Source organism: Synchiropus splendidus, chromosome 2 (assembly GCF_027744825.2).
Source record: "Synchiropus splendidus isolate RoL2022-P1 chromosome 2, RoL_Sspl_1.0, whole genome shotgun sequence".
Classification (NCBI taxonomy): domain Eukaryota; kingdom Metazoa; phylum Chordata; class Actinopteri; order Syngnathiformes; family Callionymidae; genus Synchiropus; species Synchiropus splendidus.
The window spans coordinates 14,174,693-14,197,500 of NC_071335.1; the positions used below are offsets into that span (position 1 = coordinate 14,174,693).

General features: G+C 44.2%; 1 protein-coding gene across 2 annotated transcripts; it reads left to right on the forward strand.

Moving 5' to 3' along the window:
• Positions 1 to 476: 476 nt before the first annotated feature.
• On the forward strand, positions 477 to 15,367 carry LOC128754016 (voltage-dependent calcium channel gamma-4 subunit-like). 2 transcript variants are annotated; one of them, XM_053856300.1, is made up of 6 exons: positions 477 to 792; positions 1,231 to 1,713; positions 4,796 to 5,163; positions 10,679 to 10,762; positions 12,650 to 12,790; positions 13,786 to 15,367. In XM_053856300.1, exons 3-6 carry the CDS (start codon positions 4,941 to 4,943, stop codon positions 14,322 to 14,324), a joined length of 987 nt encoding a protein of 328 aa, XP_053712275.1. In that variant the 5' UTR covers positions 477 to 792; positions 1,231 to 1,713; positions 4,796 to 4,940; the 3' UTR covers positions 14,325 to 15,367. The 2 variants fall into 2 exon arrangements, with proteins under 2 accessions (XP_053712275.1, XP_053712276.1); XM_053856301.1 differs by lacking the exons at positions 477 to 792; positions 1,231 to 1,713 and having other exon boundaries at positions 4,695 to 5,163.
• The last annotated feature ends 7,441 nt before the right edge of the window (positions 15,368 to 22,808 follow it).

Consider the following 22,808-nt stretch of genomic DNA (forward strand, 5'->3'; position numbering starts at 1 on the left):
CTTGTTTTCCACCAAACATTGCGCTACATAAATAACAACAAAAACAAAAGCTCTTTTTTAATCCACACTTTATCGACAGAGTTCCGTACATGATGCTTCTCATTTCAACACACAGCAGAGCTTCCATGGATCAGCAGTTTCACGGGGGCCAGTCAGTAACCACGGTGGCTCGTGTGCCCTGTCGGACCTTGTACAGCATATGGCAGCCAGTCCCGGAATTCACCAGAAATAATGAAGAAGCTGATGTTGCATGTCTCTGCGTCGGCAAACCACTGACGGTGCAACACACTGAGCTGGTGTGAGTCTCTGCAGAGGTCAAGATGTTCTCTCTCTCCCTCCGTGTCTCATTAGTGGTGACATTTGGAGGCGAACACTGGCCACTGTTCTGAAGGCGGATTCCTTTATTTCATCATGAGCATCTCCTCAGCGCATCTATTTAAATCCACCGTGGTGCATTTGTACTGCGGCCACTGAAACACACTCAGTGATCAGGAGCACTCTGATCATACAAAGACAAGCAGAGGCCCACTCTCATGTTGAGGGGTCAGATCCCACTCCCTTGCTTGTGTTTTGTCTCGGCCTGTGGAGGAAAACCTCCATATTGGATGCTGGGGAAAGCCGACAAATGAAAGCGCACAAGGACATGCTGAGTGAAAATGATGATCTGTGGCGCTCATGTGGGCGGGACATGAGACTCAAACAAGAGAACAGCAGCAGAAACTTTCTCTCCCTCCTGGTTATTTTCCACAGCACCTCATCTGAGCATCTGAACATGAACCACCTAAATAAACGGTGAATAAAACACCATTTTTATGGCAGGTATTTGAGCTGTAAAATAATGTAAAATAAAAAGAAAAGAAATTGTGCGCTCGCTAACACAACTAAACACTTACGTGTCAGTGCCGGATTTGCTGTCACTTATAGTCAGTGTCTAAGAAAAGCATGAGGGTGGAAGATCATAGCTGTGGGTTTCATGTGTTGCAGTAGTCTTTGGACTGCAGTGGGCTGGTGTCCAGTCCAGGGTGTCCCAAGCCTCACTCCCTAAGCAGCTGGGACTCCTGAACCCCGCCATGACACTATTAAGTGGAATACAATGAATCAGTATTGTTTAAAGTGGAATCCAGGGTGGTCCCCTGAGATTTAGGAGCCCTGGAATAGGTCTCAATAAGCCACTGCATTCCACAGTGTTTCACAGCTTCTACTTATTCACACTCACGTTCCATGTTTCAGGGATGATGATGGTCACTGAAGTCACCTGTAGACACCTGTGGTAATGAGCTCACCAGACGAGGAAACCACTCCACGATATGAACCGGGTCTGAAAAGAGTGAAATACATGAATGCTATGGACGAGTCAGTGAGGAGAGCTGTGGCTGATTCCCAGCTCTTTCAAGAGGCGTGAAGGAGGCTTCAGACATCACCAGCTTCAGGATGCAGCTGCTCAAACGCCGGTACAAAGCATCGCACGGGTATTTGAAGCTGCTGCTGCTGCTGCTGCTGCTGCCTCTCGAGTCTTGCCAACATCAAGGTGCAGGATCCTCAGGAGACGTGCAGGTATGGATAAACTTGGCCACAGCCTGGAACTGGAAGTGCTGGCAGGAGTGAACACCACCTCCTTGAGTGGTTTCTTCCATGGTGACCCTCCAGTTCCCCCACCTCAAATGGTCGGTGAGGCGGGAGGCAACTCAAAGGTCACCCACAAACCCCGGAACGGTAAGAGGAGACACCTTGAAACCCGTTTACCATGAATTCATCCACGCCATCCATGAAGTCGAATCCAGTTGCAGCTAAATCCGGCCTGCTCCTCTCCTCCTTCATCTGGTGACGTATGTCAAAACAACAACTTCTCACACGAGACCAAAATAACCTGCTGTTGGCCAAAATAAGCTGCACGTTCCCGGTTTGATTTGTGCTTGAAAGACCACAACTCTGGGACATGAGATGGACCTGAAGAGCGGAAGCAAACGCTTTGATTTCCTCATGACGGACGTCTGTGTGATGGGGACTACGTCTGTGAGACATCAGATCCACCGTCTGCTCACCTGCTGGGATTAACCCTCTCACCTCCCAGTTAGGAGGATTAAGGCCTGATGTGTTCCGGCTCTCACACACCTAGCTTTATGCTGCTTTTAATTCCTAACATGTGAAGTGTGAACTCCTCTATCTCTGCCTCACACTCCTGAAACTATGCCTCATGTCTTGGTCATTGATAATCCTCGCTTCCTTTTCAAAACTTCATTGAGTTTTGCAGTCGGGATATAATCCTCTCCTGTAGTTAAGATTACCGTTGCTTCAGCTTTCGTTCATCGCCATCTACATCATAACTCATAAGACAGGATTAGATTATAACTCTCGTCAGAGTCTCACCGGTGCCTCACTCGTGAAGAGGATGCCAGGATACCTGGACTCCTCCACCTCCACTGGACTTCCATCCTCACTGAGTGGGTGACGCTGTTTGTCTGAGGGCAAACTCTCACTTTAAAGCAGGGGTGGGACACTACGTACTGTAACTGTGAAAAATAGTCTGAAATTTAAATTGAATTTTGTTACTAAATATTAGAAAACAAGACAGAAAAAAGTGTAATTACTCCATAACTGTATATGCTTCACACATGTAATATCATTATATACAGTTTCAGTTTGTACACATTTTGTAAAAAGATTCTCAGTCGAAATCGTAGGAACTGGAGGACTTTTTCAGTGTTGAATATCTTGATAACAGAACTAAGTCAAGTACTTCAAGTGTTTTTTTTTCCAACCCAATCTCTTTAATTTAGTTTATTTTGAGAAACAACAAATGATTTTAAGATGTGTATTAAAATATTCTTGTTTTATTCAAGAATCCAACATAATGCAATGCTTTAACTGCTGTGGGGGAAGAAACACTGGCATGAAATGGGGTAAATTATAACAAAATTTAAAATTGAATTCAAATAGTATCTGTAGTCCGATCTCATGAGGGCCACATGTTAGCAGGCGAAGGGCCACATTTGGCCCTCGGGCCGTGCTTCGCCAATAACTGCAAACAACGTTTCAAAAAATGTACAAAAAAAAAGATATATTGTCAACATCAATCCAAAAAAGTGCTGCATGCAGTACTTCAACAAGTGAAATGAGGATGAAGATTTAAAAAACATTTTTTGTCTGAGCTGAACTGTGAGGAGTATAAATGTTAATAACCATGAAATTATTTCACAAAATGGACATCAGAGACTCGGAGTAGAGGTTTACAGGCATTTCCATAAATCTGACTCTTCTTAGTTGCTTGACAGTAAAGTATAATTCATTCCTGATGTTGTTGACTAGTGTTGCCTCAGACATATTTCTGCGTGACACATACGTGTACATACAGAACCCAGCAGTGCTGAAACAGGATGATTCAACGTAACAACAACCCGCTGTTCGACTTACAACAATGATATGAAACTGCTACTGAATGCATAAATGCATATATATTCACCTAGACGAATATAAACTATGAGAATAATATTGTTAAAAGTGTAAAAACAAGAAAAAAAATGAAGTCTATTAGGCAATGAAGCAAGCATGGATGGCAGTGCCTCACGTACACAAGACAGTTGGATGATCCTGACTATCAAAGGACCAAGGCCGTCCCTGCCTTTACTCTTACGAGACTAAACTGCCATCCGCTTCGCTGTGAAATGTAAACAGTCCAGTTCCCACTGAAGGAGTTTTTAAGACCTTTCTACTTCACCATTCAGGACCATCTCATACTGTCTAACATCTCTTCTTCCTTCTTCAGAGGATTTGAATGGTTTGTTTTCTTGTAGATCTTTCATCCAAAGGGATAAATAGTATCCAAACGGATGCTCATGCAAAAGTTGTGTATCGACTGTTATCATGGCAGACGGCGGGGCAGTTTCCAGAATCACAGGCTGAACATCGGCACACTTGCATCCCAGTTTACGCAGTGAATAATTCAAGCGGTGAGACGGTGGTCAGCAATAAAGTCCAATAAAACAAAGCACTGTTCGTATGAACTGCGGACAAGGACTCGTGACTACCTCCTCAACCTCTATGACCTTTCTAGTGGACTGACTTCTTGTGTCGCAGACTGTTTTCCTCTCAACATGCTTAAACTTGCTCGACCCCAAAACACAACCTTTCATCTTCTGTTTCGTTGGAAGATGTTTTCCCTTACTAATAACAAAGAAAGTGCTTTGATATTAAAAGACAAAGTTCATGAGGAAGATCAAGAGCTACAGTGAACTGCAAATATAACGTTAAAGGGGACTTGAACAGGACACAAACACTGTATTGAGGAGGCTGGCAGAATGATTTACTTACTCCAGACTGTATTTATATGCTTATTACTTCACAAGTGTAGCTCATACGGTGACACTTGTAGGCAATACATTTGTCCAATAATAATAATAATAATAATAATAATAATAATAATTTTTGATCCACGGTCTTCTTTGTGCATAACGGAAAAAAGAGCATTGTGGTATTCATTTTTTAAAAAAGTATTATTATTATAATAAAAAAATATATAAATACAGTATATAAATTCAATGTTGACATAATATGATTACAGTTTGTACCTCACTTGAATTGAACACAACTTTATACTCATGTTTTAATGGCTAAATTTAGGACGAACTAGTTATTATAGGTCTTCCATAAGCGCGTGTGTGCGCGCGCCGTCATTGGTCACAGAGGATGAAGGTGTGGTCAGGAGCATCCTCGCGCGTCTCAAACGTCTCTCACTGTCGGAAGAAGCCGCTTCCCTGTATTTAACTCTTGTATTTCGACACATTTTTTTTATCCCTAGGTGGCTAGTTTGCTGTGGCCACCTGTGGCTGACGTGGCCGAACAACCCCCGGACTTAACTTCCGTTGAACTTTGGCTGGAAAACAACAGGGAGACTGGTGTGGAAGAAAGGAGAAGTTGCTCCAGAGTGACACGGTCCCGTGAGGATGGCTCGCTGCGACCGCAGCGTTCAGAGCCTGCTGGCGGTGGTGGGGGCTTTCGCTGCCTTTAGTCTCATGAGCATCGCCATCGGCACCGACTACTGGCTCTACTCCCGGGCGCACATCTGTAACGCGACGAACGTCACCGCAGACGAGACGCAGATGCAGAGCAAGAAAGTCAAGGGAGACCTGACCCACTCGGGACTGTGGCGAATCTGCTGCATCGAAGGTAAAGACGCCAAAAAGTGCCACACGCTTCTTTCTGATCACTGAAAAACCTTGCGCCATAAAGACACCCACTCACCTGTGCAACATTTATATATTTATTATCATCTTTCACATTACCCGTCTGTGTTTTTATTATTTTCAAATGGATGTTCAATGACACACATTCCTACTGTTACCAGTAACTATGTTTAAGAACCTCGAATGATGCAAACACTATGTTAAAAGTGTAAATATTTGAACTGCAAAATGATAAACTAAGTGCAGCTCTGTACCACTTTGTATTTGTTTGTTTAATGGTGGACAATCTGTGGGAGTGGTGTTTGTGAGTCCCACTTCTAAAGCAAACTAACTGAACTGTGAGGAGAATAAATCGTAATAACCATAAAATGATTTCACAAAATGGACGGTCAACGGAAGAGCAAAGCCATCAGAGACTCGGAGTAGAGGTTTACAGGCGTTTCCATGATCTGACTCTTCTTAGTTGCTTGACTGTGAAGCATAACTCATTCCTGATGTTGTTGACTAGTGTTGCCTCAGACATATTTCTGCGTGACACACTGTACATACAGAACCCAGCAGTGCTGAAACATTTGGTCGCTCTCCACGGCAACAGGATGATTCCACCTGACAACAGCCTGCTGTTCGACTTGAAACAAACGATATGCCGAATGCATAAATGCATTTAAATAGTTTATATTGGACAATCTGTGGGAGTGGTGTTTGTGAGTTCCACTTCTAAACTTGTTTAATGAAGATGAGGAAAACAAACACCCTCACACCCACCATCTAGAGCCTTCTTCATCTACCCATGAAACCCCTCCGTCAAACACAAACCCCGACCCCCAACTCTTCTGTTGTGCTCTGGGATGTTTGGTCTTGTCTTCACAGCTGTAAACAAGTATTACTGACATTACTATATTGGTCACGCACAATACTTTTATTACAAATTCAGTCAGCGAGAGCTGGAGGCAGGACAGCTGTTGCAGCTACTGTTGTCGGCCATCATTAAATCCCGTTGAAATACTGGATCCAGCCTGAGAGACGGCAGCATTTACACTTCTGTGACACTTGTCAAGGCTCGTAGCTCAGCCCTCCTCAACATCAGCTCAGCAATGATGTTGAGATCAATCTGGATGTCTATTGCTGGCAGCATCCACCCAAAATAGCCCTGCGAGATGAAAGGTAGCTTGAAGTTTGAATGGCGTCACTGTGGGCTTTCACCTCTCCTTCCTGCTGGACCTCTTTGAAAATGGAGGGGGTGAGCAGAGTGGCGCTACTCGTGATCTGTGTGCGCTCCACTTCTTGTCTTCGCTTTACTGGGCCAAACAATCACATCTATTAATTGATCCATGAAAGCTGTCATCGCCAATAAGGGCTTTAATCAGCTGATATAAGGCGGCTGCTGTCGAGGGCCAGCGTTCAGATCCTTCATCCTCCCCCCATCCTTTGTGTGTGAGCTTAACCAACCTTACAGCAGCCGCCGTTTTGACCAAGACTAAATTTGAAGTTACTCTTGGCAGGTGGACAAGTCTGTCTCTGACGTCTTGGTCTGAGTTCAAGTTATTTCCTTGTGTGTGATGGGTTCACATTCTGCTACCCAAGACTTCTTACGCCTCTGGCTGGCCGATATATCGAATATGCCCGATGTATCGCGGCTTGTCCCCTGTGGGCAGTAGACTGGACCATGACTAGATGGTGAATATTTGAGTGCACACTCAATTGCCACACAGTTGCATTCAATAACAGGCATTGAATTTCTTTTCCCACACTCTTTCTCATCTCGCCACACTGAGATAAAACAACTGCGGCCAGTTTTTACAAGTCACATTGGGCTACACGTAGCTCTGATGCAGTGTGCTGCAAAAGTATTGCCTCAAATTGGGGTAGTATGATCAATGTAGGCCACTATTTGAACAGCCACCCACAAGAAAGAGGGCTGCTGGAAACTCTTGGTGTATGCAGACAGAAAAACAGAAGGAGGTGACGTCCACATAAGGAAAGACATGGGTAACTGTTGGCTCCACTTTTAGCTCCCTATGCCCTCAGCCACTATTACCACCCCTACAGCAACAAACCGTTCAGCCTCCCAAACAAAACCCCCTAAAACAACTCACTGACCACCATTATTGCTGCGTTTAATTCTGATAAAGTTCACTCACAACAAATGCTGTGAAAAATACTGCCTGTGAAGTATCATGACATGGATTACAGTTATCAAGGTATTAGTAACTTGTCATGTCGCCCAACGTACCCCCCTGGTAACGTGTGGCGCCGAAAGTAGGATGGCGTCTTAATCGTGCCAGAACTGGAGCAGGATTGTTCCCTGTGTGAGATGTGGATGCTGGTGTGACATTCCTTCCTCCAGTCGCCCAAATCGCTGGCGTTCTGCTGCTGCGAGGCAGGAACATCTCCACCCTCCACTTGTTCAGTGTCAATAAATAAAGTGCCTCATCAAAATTCCCTTTCTGGCCTGATGCTGGCGTTCACTCCCTTCGTGATGCCACCCTGGCGTGAAACATCAAGTTTAACACCTCACTCATATTCTATTCAAGATGTGTTTTGTATCAGTGCTATGAAATATTTAAAGGATACGTGCTGCTCTTCAAAAACAGAACGACGGTTGAAGAGATAATTGGCACACAGAGATGAGACACAGCTGAGATTCCTCTCTAATAACCAGTTCAATGTGTTTCGTGAGGTCTTTCCCCACACACTGGTATTAAACATTCAGACTGTAACAAGACAGACAAATGGCTCTGTGATTTACATTCACAGCAGAAAGCTGCCACTTATATCTGCTGATGGTTTGAAAATGAACCCCAAAAAACAGATTTTTATCTCTAAACCATGGATTTCTGACACACCAAAATAGAAGACTATGTTTGTATTTGCGCATATAACTACACCCTGCTGAACCTTCCCTCTCCACACGTGTTCCCTAGCAACGAAACATGCCTTTGAAAAGACCATATAAATAAGTGATGGACAAATATCCATGGTCTTAACTTAATAGGCCGCGGTCATTGGCTGTAGCCAGACCATCCATGCAAGGGAACCAGACATGCCGAGGCCACCGGCTCGGACCAAATCTCAGAGGTTGAGTTGAAACTGTCGCAGCAGCTCATTTGGGCTCCAGCCCTTCTTATACGGTCTTCCTCACGATGAGTCAGCAGGTGGTGTCTGAAAAAGATCTGGGCTGCATGTGATGGTCCATGTAGTTGTTTGATGCTCACATAAGCAAGGTCACACCTGCGCGTCATGTGACCTTGGTCAGTCAGAGAGGGTCCTGGCTTCCCTTGTACTCGAGGGCCTCATGAGGCTCAGCATTCTACCCTCTTAAGAGGAACGCAGAAGCCACTGCACCAGCGGCAGACCACACCAGCAGAGTCCATTCCAGCATCTAACAGTATTCATCGTACCATTGGGGGGGACATGAAGGACCCGATGATAGTTTGTTCCAATGATAGTGTTTTAGTTCTTGTTTATTAGGAAAAAAAGACCATAATAAATGTGTGTCTTTATGAGTAAGAGACTTGTGCTTCTGTATTCTGTTTGGTCCCTTCATTACTCTCAACTTGGTCTCTGCCCCTCCAAGTCTTGGTCTCTGTATGCTCTGGTCCAGGTCTCAGGCAACACTGATAACTAACTGCAGTTGAACTACAAGTGAAAACTCTTAAGGTCTTGAACATTGCTGGTCTTGTTCCAACCTCCCAGTTTTTCATCTATAACAAAGAGAAGCCAGACACATCACCTCTTCTGGGTTGAGCCACCTCAGTTTGCTTCTTTCCATGTGATGGAGACTCACTTCTACTCTCTGCCTCAAAGTGATGACAAGACTCCTCTTGTCATCAACAACGACTCGGCCAAACATCAGGGATGGACACCTCACCCAACTAGAGCTTTGCCTCTTGGCCTTTTCTTCGCCTGGACTAACCAAGACTGTGACCTCATGACCAAGGGTCCTACCGTCACTCAAGACCTCAAGCTTCTCCAACCGCACCACTTGTGTTAACCACAATCGTTGGACCTGGATAGGAGAATTCCACGCTTTTCTAACAAAAACCTGTGAGGTTTCAGACTGATGTTGTCAACGCCACCTCACTCCCTCTCGCAATTGAACTCACCTTTAGCTAATGATCTACTTTGAGAACCTACCAGACGCCTGAGCCTCACACTATCATGAAGTTCCATGCAGGGAAGCCATCTCCAAAAAAATGATCTTGCGCTTCAAGCATGAAATCGATTCCTCTTCCTGCAACTCTTCTCCTAGAGACCTTTCCACTTGAGGACATAGTAAGATTTCTTAATGCACATGTTTGTTTAGCATTTAAATCTCCAACCGTCTCTGTTTTACACAACATCATTAATTATTAAATATAAGACTAATGAATAACATCCAACTGATAAACACAAAAAATGTCAATTAAAGTCCATAAAACCAAATGTTAGACTCACATATGACCACCTCACGTTCCTATAACATGTTTGCTGTCAAAACATCTTCCACAATAAAAGAGTGGCCCATCAGTATCAGCAGCCAGACTCAACTGTTTCTGTTGAATATTCATGGAGCGCCAATGTTTTATTCCTTTAAAAGTGCAGCGCAGACTCTCTTGCTGAGTCTTTGAATAGAAGCAGCCTGAGGGCTCCAGAACTTCACACCCACAAACACAGAACTGCCTGCTACGGTGTCTGACGTGCACAGAGGTGAAGAAAGGACAAAGAGCAAGTCATCTTGGAGATTCCAGTTTAATTGTCATGGATCTAATCTTTACACCCGGCAGGATGGATGATGGCACGCTCAATCCATGAAGATCTTCTCAGCTAAGCAAAGTAGTGACTCACAACTGTGACCTGTGGTGGACGGTGAAAGGCAACTTGGCGTCCTGAGATGGTTGCTACTCAGCAGGTGGAAAGAGAAGGGTCAAACACAACATGGCAGGCCTTGAAAGCATCATGTTAGAAAACTGCTCCTCCAGTTTTATTTTGGGGTTAAATCCTCACACCACTACAACCACTAAGAATTATAATGTATTCACGGCACTCAATGATAAAAATACAAATGCTGTGGGTGCAAGGCCTCAACCCATCTTGGTGAAACTCCAACAGAAAGTCGGGAAATTCAAGGTTCTCAGGGCAGCAAGGAAGACTAGAGGGTTGCTCGACCATGATACACCCACATCTGGGCTATAAAGACAGAAAGATACAAGTGGAAATAAGGACAAGATTCCTGGAAATGAAGGTACCGGTACGCAGTGTCTTCCCTGTGAAGCTGAAAGTTCAGTTCCAGGATGGCAAGGTGGAAGGTGTTGGAACTCCTATTTGTTCAAATTCCGGGACGTTGGAAAACCGAGGTTGGGCCGAGACAATTGAATTATACACAAAGGACTGATGCCATTGCTGACTTTTTTGTGTTGTTAATAAAGTTGGATCCAACCTCAAGACGTGTTCTGAACAGTCCGCTGATCTCACAAGTGCATCTGTTCTCTTCACTCCAGCTTCTGGCTTCTTTGCAGGGATCAACAAGGGAAGCTGTTTTCGGATCAATCATTTTCCGGATGACAACGACTACGACACTGACAGCTCGGAGTACATCTTACGTAAGTGAGCGCAACAGCTTTATCTTTCTTCTCCCCTTCAGCCTTCTGGGTATTTTTCAACGGCGCTATCAGAAGAATACATACTAACACATGATGACATCGCTGGCCCTCCCCCATTAAAGTCCTCCCAGTCATGGGCGATACATGGACGATGGCGCTCATGAGTAATCGCTCTGGAGCGAGACGACAGCAGATGTAAGTGGAAGCATTTGACAAAGTACTTCAAAGACAGGAAGAAGGGAAGTTCATCTGGCTGTTAATGCTTCAGTTTGTTCTGGAGTTGAATGAGTTTCTAATATCACGCCCCAGTCTGCCCTCCAGCAGCTGCTGTGGGCTTTGCTATTGTCAGTCTTCATTCGTTTCAGAAAGACAAAGGAAACACTGGCGCAGTGTGGCTCAGCTGCTGAAGAGCTACAGTAGACAAGCTTACTGGAGCATGTTGAGCCGTCAATATTGCTGTGGAGAGAAAGATCGTGACGTTTGATTTTCCGTCTGTGTGTTTGTGGTTTTATGCTACGGCAGTGTTTTTCGACCTTTTTTTAGCCCCAGCACCCTTGGTTCATTGAAAAAATCCCAGGTCACACCACCAAAGGAACCTCGGCCAAAGCCCACTTGTGCTTCAAGTCCTGGAGAAAGTCCCTATTCATTTGTAAAAAACTGTAGCTACTGACACTTGGTTGTTATTTTGCCAGTCTATTTGCAGAAACAAATAGCAGAAAATGTATTTATTTCAAATGTGTCCAGAAAGTGGCAGGCTATATGGCAAAATACATCATGATTTATTTATTTGCTGACTTACTTTAAATCACTGTTTCGATTTTTTCACTTCTCTTTTGCGTGATTTTATTGTAGTTTTGTGTTTCCAGACAAATCCTCAGCATTCTTTGCCTGAACTTGCTTCACATTTTGGAGCACATTTATTTAGTTGTGCATTTAGTTTTTCGCCAACTTTTAAACCACAAAGCAGCCTGGCAGTTCATGAGTATCAGTAAAGTTTTGAAGTGAGACGTCACATTAGCCGTCAGCTCTGTTAACTCTGTTAACAGTCTTTGGCGTGGCGGGTCCGACAAGGATCAGTCCCTCCATGGTTCTGTGGTGAAAGTGTGAGGTCAAGTTAGAGGCGCATCAGGTTTAAAAACAGCTGAAAGTCGCGCATGTGAGCGGCTTCTTGGCTGTGAGTGTGTGGGAAGAGGAGCGCCGCGCACCACAGCAGCGCTGCTTTGACCGACGGACAGATCAGCGCATCAACACACTGGAGCTCTACAGTATAGTGGATAGAGAGAATGTCAGTGAATCCATGTGATCTCCTCACGTTCAGTTAGAACGTCAACACGTTCTAATAGTCATGATTTAATGTCATCATATCACCCACCTCTGTCTCCAGACAAATGAGGTGACACACCTGACACTGTCTCACAGCAGCGACGAGACCAAGACCTGGTGTTGCATTGTTATATCGCACCAGCGACGGGCTCGAAGCCTCTCCTTCCTTTCATGACAGGAGGACGACCTATTAGACATTATGATGGTCACAGTGGCGCTTTCTTCTCTACCACCAAACAAATGTGTCTAGCTAAACAGTCTCAGCCAAAGAATCCATCTGGAGCCACAAATCTTGAAAGACTCTCATGTGACCCCCGCTAACAATCTTCTTCACTGACTGCATGTGTGTCCCGTAACGCCACTGCCACCTGCTGGTGGACGGTGATATTGTGTGAAAGTAACATGAGAGGCATTGAGTGTCCGAGGTGGAGGTCCACGCTCTTCATGTGAGGTTTGTGTAGGCAACACTGTTGCTGAAGGAATTCATTGCTGTCACGGTTTATGAGCAGTGTTTTCCTCCTGTGTTCTCTCAAGTCTCAACACAAATGCTTCTCGCCTCGCCAGGCATCGTCAGAGCGTCCAGCCTCTTCCCCATCCTCAGCACCATCCTGCTCATGATGGGGGGTCTGTGCGTGGGGGTCGGTCGGATCTATAGCAGAAGGAACAACATCCTGCTCAGCGCTGGAATCCTGTTTGTAGCAGCAGGTACGAACCAAGCGGGAGCATCTCAATTATGAAGACGACGTCATGCACACTCTTCCCATGATAATGTGACTGGCCTTTGACAAGGCTTTTTCTTTTTGGACATGTTTCTATCAAATCCACTCCTTGTTTGAATATTTTGTTGTTTTGTTTAAACATATTCAAACCCAGAATTCTGAGGGAAAAGTAAGGCTTACGTTCATTGTGTTTTTAGCAAGAAGGTTGTAGGCTTGACTGGGATGTTCTCCCAGGGCTTTTGTGGACTTGACCTCTGAGCACTCTGGTTTCCTCCCCCAGTCCAAAAGCATACAAAATCGTGGGACAGGCTCGCGACCCCATGACCCCATCAGGGACTAAGAATGAGATGAGTGAGTTTTTCCAGTGAGATCTGACATGAAGCGATGCACCACATTAGTGGGATTTAAAAAAAACTCTGTGGGTAGCATGTTGCAAATTGTTGGAAAAATAAACAAACCATAGTCAAACCCCAAAAAACAAAACTCATAAATATCAACTTCAGTCGAGTGCCTACGAAGAGGGTTCAGAGAGATGTCAGTTGGTTGCTTTTTAATATCTTAACATGGGATTTCAAGCGCTGCGGTATCTCGGGTTTATTTCTCATACATTTATGTTTTGATGGTTCTGAGAAAAAAAATATGACTTTCGACAGTGGTACATTTATTATTAATAAATAGCCAAAGATAAAATCAACATTTTTTTCAAAATTTTCAAAAACTTCTTCATTCAGTAAAATAAAATTATTTGGGAAGATATAGATTCTATTTGCCTTTTTCGTTACCAATAATAAAAAAATGCTCTATTTTTTGAGTATGAATGAGACAGTTCTTTTCATTTTCTGTTAAGCAGTTGAGAATTCAGATGGATTTCTGCTTGTGTTTAGCAATGACACCCTTTTCATCCGTTCTCTCCCTCTTTTGAATGAGCAATGTTGCTCAGATGTTAGAGCTGCTTCAATCCAAAATGTCGACTCTCTTCAGGCCTGAGCAACATCATCGGCATCATCGTCTACATCTCCAGCAACACTGGGGATCCCAGCGACAAGAAGGACGAGGACAAGAAGAACCAGTACAACTACGGCTGGTCCTTCTACTTCGGCGCACTCTCCTTCATCGTGGCAGAGTCGGTGGGCGTCCTTGCCGTCAACATTTACATCGAGAAGAACAAAGAGTCGCGCTTCCGGGCCAGACGGGACTTCATCAAATCGTCGTCCTCACCTTACTCCCGTATACCCAGTTACCGCTACAGACGAAGGCGGTCACGATCCAGTTCCAGGTCCTCCGATCCGTCCAGGGACACGTCTCCAGCGGGCTTGAAGACGGCAGAGGGGACGAGCAGTGGAGTGGGAAGGGCTCCGCCGTTCGGGGATCTGTCTTTGTACGCGCTCAGCAGGGACGCTTTGAAGGTGGGAAGCGGGAACGTTGGACCCTACAGTCCAGAGAAGGACTTCCTTCAAGTGCACAACTGCTTTCAGAAGGAGCTGAAAGATGGTGTGAACAGGAGGACCACGCCCGTATGAGCCTGCGATGATGAACATAATCCTCCTGTGGGTTCTTGAGTCTCCGTCACTGCTGCGGAGAGCTCACGCCAAGATAAGACTTCAAAGTGTGAAGGGATTCATTTTTCTGGCTGAAGACTTTAGAGAGATTGAAGCAAATATATGGATTATAATACTTTCAACTTAGGCATCTGTCTTGTATCATGTGTTATGGAATTTATGATATAGAGGAAGATTGTGTGTTTATATAAAACTGCCACGATCATCTGGTGCCATATTTTTATCTGGGCGGGGCTTTATCCTCCAATAAAAATAGATCATATCAGTAAAATTCTGGGCAAAGATTTTTGATTTTGTTGTCATTCATAATTTAATATGTCCCTGCTTTTTAAGCGGGGTAGTGGCTGTCCCATCAAACTGGGGCGAGAGGCAGTGGACCGTAGCTTTTTTCATGACACAGTCTCTCAGGTGCTTCTTGTCTCTTGATGTGTGGTTTCTTTAGAAACAGAACATTAAAATCTCCAGTCAACTCACCTGTCAGTCAAAGCAAAGCACGACGGTCAGTACCACCATGTTTCGCAGCACTGTGGGGCCTTTGAAGGCCATCACCAAGGTGGTGTGGAGATCAGGTACATTACAGCGGGAGGGAGTGTAGCCTGTCCAACATGTAGCAATGTATTCCAGATGTTATTTTTAAAAGCTGTATCTTAAACTCTGAGGGGTCTCATGTATTATGTATGCTTTAAATATGAATTCATTTACTGGTGCTAACTTGATGTGTGCGCCTTTGATCATTTTAAACCTTCTGAACTGCCATTCATCCTTTTCACTGCTGCTCAGTGGCGCGTCTGAGCCGTGCGGCATTCCTGTGTGTGAAATGCATATATTAGTTTAGAAATCATTCCACGTGGCACGTACTTATCCAGTGCTTTTGTTTGCACCAACAAAGGTGTGTTGCTGTTTACTGACGCTTGGTTGAAGGTAGAGGGTTGGCTCAGGGATGGTGTGCAGTTTCATGAGCAGACGTGTAGCTTCAAGCGTGACTGTTTCATGTGACTGTTCTTTATCGTGTCAGATTTGCTGTGCTTGGATTTATTTCTAAGGAAGAGGCGTTCAGCAGCGATGACATGTTCATGTGGTGATTTTGAATTGTTGTAGTGTGACACCTGTCCAGCTGCATGACGGATGAATATCAACCAATGAAACCTTTGAAACACATGCCTGTCTTCTGTTCTTTTTGTTGTAAAGAATGTATTTTTCGCTTAAGTTGCTTTACAGTTACAGATACGACTGTTGCAGTGCAGTATGAATTTGAGGGTTTCCATTCCATATCCCTCAGTGATGAAATGGATGGGTGCACACGCTGTTCTTTATCAAGCTGCGTGAGAGATCCACCTGCAAAAAAACGCATAGACAGATGAACAAGGATCCTGGACCCAAACTACATCCAGATGTGGCCTAATATAAAGTGGTAGAACTATAGTCCGTGCTCAGAATACCGGTTCTGACAACTGACCACACAATATATTTATTTATGTTTTTTAGAAGAATATTTGCTTACACATCTATGTATATGAAGCTGAGAGCCGCATCTATTACAAATGAGGAGGGTGATATTTTTGAAACATTCGGGGCCCACTACTCCACGATTTTGATCCCATTTTTTCGACCCCTACGCCAGGCTTCTCCTATCGAAGCGGGTCCTTTCTGTTACCTTTGTAGACAAATGTGAGTCGTAATGACAGCGCAGCCTCATTGTTGGTCCTCCGTCACGTGGCAGGATTGCAAATGTTGCCGTCCTCTTTTCGTCAGAGGTTCTGCGACACCAGCAGGGGGAGGCAGACAGACCCCCCATGTTTAGACTAACCTCCTGGGGGGAACGCTGGAGCACATTATGCTCATTCGTGATGTCACTGCAGGCCCACTATACCTGTGAATGATGGATGGGCTGAGACGTGCAGAATGCATCGCTTAAGGATAGATGGACTAATAGATCAATCAATAATGTCGAATGGATTTCAAACTGAACAGCTGGATAGTTGTGATATGAGTCGCATCACTACCTGAAGGAGGAGCAGATGTTTGGCCGACAAGAAAGGATGGAATCAAAAGTGTGACGTGCGTCAAATAGACGTGCGTGGATAGAGAAAACTTTTTGTTTTATCTTTGAAAGTACAGTTTGACGGAGTGAAGCGTGCCGAGGAGGGAACTGAAGGACAAAGATCCAGATGGGGAGATCGACTGATGGACGGAGGGTTGATATGAAGCGTTTTCATAAACACGCCTGTAGTTCTCAACTCGAGTGGGTCACCAAACATGTCCGTATGAGCATGAGAGCAAAACTTCTCATCCAAAAAACTGGTATTGTTCAATATTCATTGTTCTTCAAGCCTCAAGCCGAGTGCTGTCTGAGGTCCCAAATGTATTTTTATTCGGGTGACTTTGTGTGCTAGCGTCTCTTTTGCAAACATAAAATACACAATATCTAATTCAAATCTGTTCAACATTTCGACCCTGTTTTAGATGGATTGTGCACTCTTAGTCCCCCCACTCATTGGGGACAGTTTTCTCATTACCATAACCCTTTCCCCAGCCTCTCACCCTAAACCTAACCTTCCAAAACATAAGGCTAATCTTAACCAGGACTAGGAACAGAACTTAAACCAAATGACCCAGTTATTTTGAAATCTTCATCCTCAAATTGAGGCTTAACCTTGTGGAGTCCAGCCAAATGTGCCCACAATGTCATATGGTTCTCACGACAATAGTGTTTTGTACAAGCCTGCATGCCCACACACACACGTTTATTTCGCTATTTTTCTGAGGACCTCTCATTGCCACAACTCTTTCCCCAGCCTCTCACCCTAAACCGAACCCTCCAAAACATATGGCTAACCTTAACCAGGACTCTGAATCAAACTTAAACCAAATTATAATAACTGTAATACTCAACCTCTAAACCTTGTGAGGACAGTCCAAAATGTCCTCATAAAGCAAAAATGTCCTCACAAGAAGGTGGCTTGTCAAGATTTGGTCCTCACAAGTATGGCAAAACATGCTTACAATTGCCCTGAATTGGATCTTTTTGTGGAACTCTGTCCAGTGTATATTTTGTAAATAGACATTTTTCCACATTTTTCTTTTTTTTTTTTTGGAAATATTCACTGTTTTTCGACTGAACTTCCTGGGACGAGAGCACAATAACTCACACTGCTTTTTTAAATGTTCGATGACGCCATCATTTGTGTGGAGCTCCGCAACACAGTCCCACACGGGGCATTTGAGGAACTTCACCAAGAGAGTGAACTGCGGCAGCTGCTTTCTTTACAAGGCAGGCCTCTTGTAAGAACCAGGCTTGTGGCAGGAACCACTTGACATTCAGAGTGGACGCACAAACGCACTTGTTAAAAAGAGGGCGCGGAGGAGAGAAGCACTCGCTGTTTTAAAATAGCTGCAGGAGAGGATCTGATGGGTGGAAGAATCCGAGGGATTAAAACAGGGAATCGTGAACTTTAAAATGACACAAAAACTCTTTTCAGTAAAACTGATTCGTTCCTTTGTGGTGAAGACTGACTCGCCATGTTGAGTTCTAATGGAGCGGGTGTAGAACTCTAAATACGCAGTCTGGCATCACGGATGTATGGAAAGAGCTGCAAGTTGCAGTGAAGAATGAAAATTGTACATGACAAGATTTTACATGTTAAGCATTGTGTAAATGTATTACTTAAACACATTGTTTATTGTGTGTATTATGGCTGGAAGAACAGTACCGTAGTATAGTGTGGAGTATTGGGAAACGTGTTGGGGGTCGGTGGAGGATCAAACGACTCTCTCACTCTTCCTCATGATGACTTGACTCCAGAGTCAGCTTCACATTGGTGAATATTTAGATCCATTTGATGCAGCTGTTTGACGTATGAGTCGGCAGTTGCCACGTTGGATTATACAAATTGCCGACTCGCACTGTTGTCCTGACTCATTATTTCAATTCTCTCTGAGCCACTGTGACTCACAGCTCAGACTTGGCCCATCTCTGACCCTGAATTCACTGATGTTTTGATCCGGGCAAATGCCACAGTAGTGTCCACAGAACCCCGGCCATTATGAGAGTCAAGCCAAGTGTCTGGCTGCAGAGGGGACCCTCCAGAGCACATCTGAGCTGACAGACGGACGAGCTGCGAGCCAAGTGGACAAAAGGCTTTGTCCCAGAGTTTTCACTTCAACAGCTCTCAAGGCCAATTAAACTGATACAGTGACATGAGACAACACAAACACATCGTGGACGATGACGGAACACCACAGCAGCTTCAGCAGGACCGTTGACTGCCGAGCCTAGTGGTGGATGGGTGAGTGGTGGATGAGTGAGTGGTGAGCCGGAGAGACTGGTGGGATGCATGGCTGCATTAGACAAATACAAACCATGTGAAGCGAACATGCAGAATGTTCCCAATGAGCCTTTATTTTACAGTACATTACTGCTTTATATATATATATATATATATATATATATATATATATATATATATATATATATATATATATATATATATATATATATACACAGTGGTACCTCGGTTCTCGACCACAATCCGTTTCAGACGCCGTTCGAGAAGTGTATTGTTCGAAATCTGAATCGATTTTTCCCATTACAATGAATGGAAAAAGAAATAATGCGTTCCAAGCCTTAAAATAGTCTTTTGTAGGAGTGAATGTAGAGTGTCTGCTGCAGGTGCGCTGTTCCTCTATGTGTGTGGCCGCTGCATGTGGGAGGGGTTGCCGAGTGAGTGACGTCTCTCCAGAAGTGAAGAGGTGCCCGGTGCGTGTCCAGCTCTGAATGTGCGCTTCTGTGCAGTTTGGCTGTGACAAAGTCATAAACCAAGTCACGCTCTGTCCCAGACTCGCCTCATCCCTGTCCCAGCTCCAGCCCACAACAGGACATCAAACCCTGGAGTGAGCGCTCCAGCCTCGGAGGTGTGGAGAGTGACACTCTACCACGGTCCAGTGTGGAGACAGCAAAGGTTTTACACCTCAATAGGAAGAAAAAACAGTCAGTAAATGTAGCTAACTGGACACGTCTGCATGCAGAGGCTGCGTTATACACAATAACAAAGAGCATCGTGGGTCAGCTGATCGGTCCGCGCACGTGATGTTTTTTCCGTCTGATTTCGGAGGGGTTCGAGTTCAGGATTTTCGTTCGAAATCCAAAGCAAAAAAATCTTGAAATTTTTTTGAGTGTCCAAAAACCTTTTTATTCTCCACTGTAAATATAAATGAATTTCTGTTTGGATTTTTACACAAATGAAGAGAAGCTGAAGCTTCACATCATGTCAGCTCACCAATTCAGCATGAGATAAAGGCGAGGAACTTCATCTCTCTTCTCTCACTGTTTCGCTCGCTATCATTCGGAATTAAAAGCCACTGACATTTCTCCAGGCAGGCATTCTCTCTGTGTGCTCCCCGTTGATGCCTGAACCACAGTGTCGATCCAGCAACCGCGGGATTCCATTAGCACGACATCTGCCAGCGCACTGAGGCTGGATTTGGCCGGGCCTTCTCCCAGGAGCTTCACCCTTCCCCATTGCCAGGCTGCATGACAAACAAGGCAGCTCAACAGGGATATAGTCTTGTAGAATTGTCTGCCAAACGAAGGTACAAAAAATGACATTTTTTTATTAAATAGCTATATAATTATATTATAGTAGTTTATGAAGTAATGCCTCTTTAGTTGACCTTTTTATGAAAATGTATTGCCTCTAGAAATAAATCGGGAGGAAAAAAACTCACAAAATTTAGAGATTTTCTCTCACAACTTATGTGCAAAAGAAGCTTGTGGAGATGTGGAACCCCAGGTCACTTCGCACAAGGACAACATTATTTGATCATTATTAAGACCCAAGCGAAATTACATTTTATTCAATGTCTTTCATGGAGAATAATTCCTATCTGACGACCAGTGTCAGGTGTCAAGCTGGAGGCTCTGAACCAACCATCTAAGGGTGTCAGTTTCGACACACAAAAATGCATCACCACTCTGTTCAGACAGCTCACACACATTCCTGAACTAAAGAAAATATGAGCACAAATACGTGTCAGCTGAAGCACACACCTCCACCCAGCCACAAATATAGCACACAACATACCGGTGGCAGCACATGGTGGTTTGGTACAACTCTTCAAACAACTCTTTTCATTTACAGCAAAATACATATTTAATACTGTCTGTGTGTTTTGATACTTCAGTTGCATTAGCCACTGTTTAAACAAATCCTTACTAGGATGCTGCTTGATGCCTGTTTACAATTCCAAAACACTCCTGTTACAGTGTTTATTTAGACCTGGACGCTGAGCTCATTCTTGCCACTCAACACAATGTGGAGTGATATGGAGATACACCTCCAACACCACCAAAGATTTTTCTTTCCGTTGAGGCTGAAGCAAAAGATGTAGAAGCAATTTAAAAAACATTGACCTACCATTTTTAATTCACAAATTGTTATTATTATCAGTTAACATCAGTCAAAAGCACTTTAGAGTCGGGTTTGTCAGAGTTTGTTTGTGGACTGATCCAGGCTCAGCAGCAGGAAGAGAGTGATAAGTCACCGACACAGTAACTTCTGCCTTCAGGTGCTCAACATCTCATCTGCACACACACTCACAGACCAATAAATCTGTTAAATTGTAATTTCAATGTACAAGTAATGCAATGTTAAAATAAGCCCGTGCTCCTCCAGGGATCACACATGATCCCCCCACCATCTTCCAACCCATTCACACCAGCTGCCTCAAAGTGCTCTGCATAGGAGGCTCCTTTATCACCCCACCAAATAGTCACTTTGAATCCACACTGCCTGAGTGGTCAGCCTGGAGGTCAGCTTTTCAATCTTGGATTCAACATGTATTTTGTCATATAACATCGTAGACCAAAGTAGCAACATGCAACATTGCTGCATTTAAACAGGCCAAGCTGCCAGAACAGAGCCTGATCTTGTCAGAACCGTGCACAAGAAGATGGCGGACACCTGTAACCTCAATCTGAGCCACATTTGTGGGCGTCTTCTGTCAACGTTTTTTAGGAAATAACGCCCTCCAGTTGTGGAGATGATGAAGGTTGTAGTTAGGAAGTAGGAGCATCACATAGTGCAAGTGAGTGAATTTGATCGACTCAGATCCTGTAGAGGAATATTCACACTCAGTGACAGTGAGTCTGCTCGCCATGACAATCCTGAAACAGCACATGTTGTTGCTGGCGCAGATGATTCACTGTGTCCAAGGACGTGGTGAAGGCATGGCAGGGGTCATAAAAATTGAGAAATTTTAAAATCTAAAAATGCATTACAAACAGCGGTGGGGTGTTCACAGTCCCGCCATAAACAAGAGAAATGATGCCCAGCAGGAGAGATAAGGAATAGTATCACCGGTGGATCATAGGTGTTATGTTTCGTTTGTTGCTCGTGCTTTTATTTTGTAATTTTGTGTTTCCTTTCCCCGTTTTCCCTCCAGCTTCCGAGAGACACGGCTGGCAGCGATCTTCTAATCAGCTGAACCTGGGTATCTACACCTTAGTGCCAGCTCACGCTGCCAGATGGTTGCTTCGCGTCCTCACGGTAAAATCCTTTGTCACTCGTTTCTCTTGTGCTCCTGTATATCTAAATTCTGTGCGTGCTTGACGTTTTTTCAGTCGCCTCTTCACTTAACTCTTGTTCCTCCGTTTTCTCTTTATTTCTTCTTGCTGTTTGTTTGCGTGTGAGTGTTGTTGTTTAAACTCACCTTTTCTGTTTTCCCGTGTTATAGTTATTTCCTCGCGCCTGTGTATAGAACCACCATCGAGCACGTTCTGTCATTTGGGCCTTGTGAGTAACCTCCGAGTGCGTTTTCCATTGTCCCCCTTAGTCAGGCTTAACCTTATTCTCCTGTTTCCTCTTCCAGGTTTTTCCCTGCCCCTGTTCGTGTTCCTCACTCCGCATTTTGGTGTTGACACCCTTGGTTCATCGTTCCTGTTCACCTCTTTATGTTTATATTATACTGTGAATACATTGTTAAAACTATCCTCGCTCTCCTGAGTTTTCTGTCAGCCCCCAACAAGCAATCGGGTCGGATCTTCATGACCAGCCATGACAACACGACCAGGTCACTATGGCCGGCGCCTGGTGACATCATAATATAGAAAAGAGTGAGTTAACTTTGTGTCACTCTGAGGATTTTTCTTCATCACTATTTACCTTTCCCTCAAGTCATGTTCAAGCGACATCAAAGTGGAATATTTCGCTGAAAACACTCTTTACAACACCTCCCAATGACAAAGTAAATAAGTAGGAAATTCCTGGATCCAAAACGGTAAACACGCTTTACAGGATTTTCCACTGGATTACCAAGGACAAACAACCCTAAATACCTAAACTCATTCTCTCTCTATTTTTTTTCTCCACCTCCGCTTTACTCCCAGTACAGATCACTATATAGTCGGCAAACATCATAGTCCACTGTGACTCCTCTCTAACCTCATCA

Excerpts from the sequence above, each read along its gene's own strand:
- LOC128754016 (XM_053856300.1), top strand. The coding sequence starts at position 4,941 with ATGGCTCGCTGCGACCGCAGCGTTCAGAGCCTGCTGGCGGTGGTGGGG. Across the intron at positions 5,164-10,678 it reads GCGAATCTGCTGCATCGAAG|GGATCAACAAGGGAAGCTGT; the intron begins GTAAAGACGCCA and ends GCTTCTTTGCAG. Across the intron at positions 10,763-12,649 it reads CAGCTCGGAGTACATCTTAC|GCATCGTCAGAGCGTCCAGC; the intron begins GTAAGTGAGCGC and ends TCGCCTCGCCAG.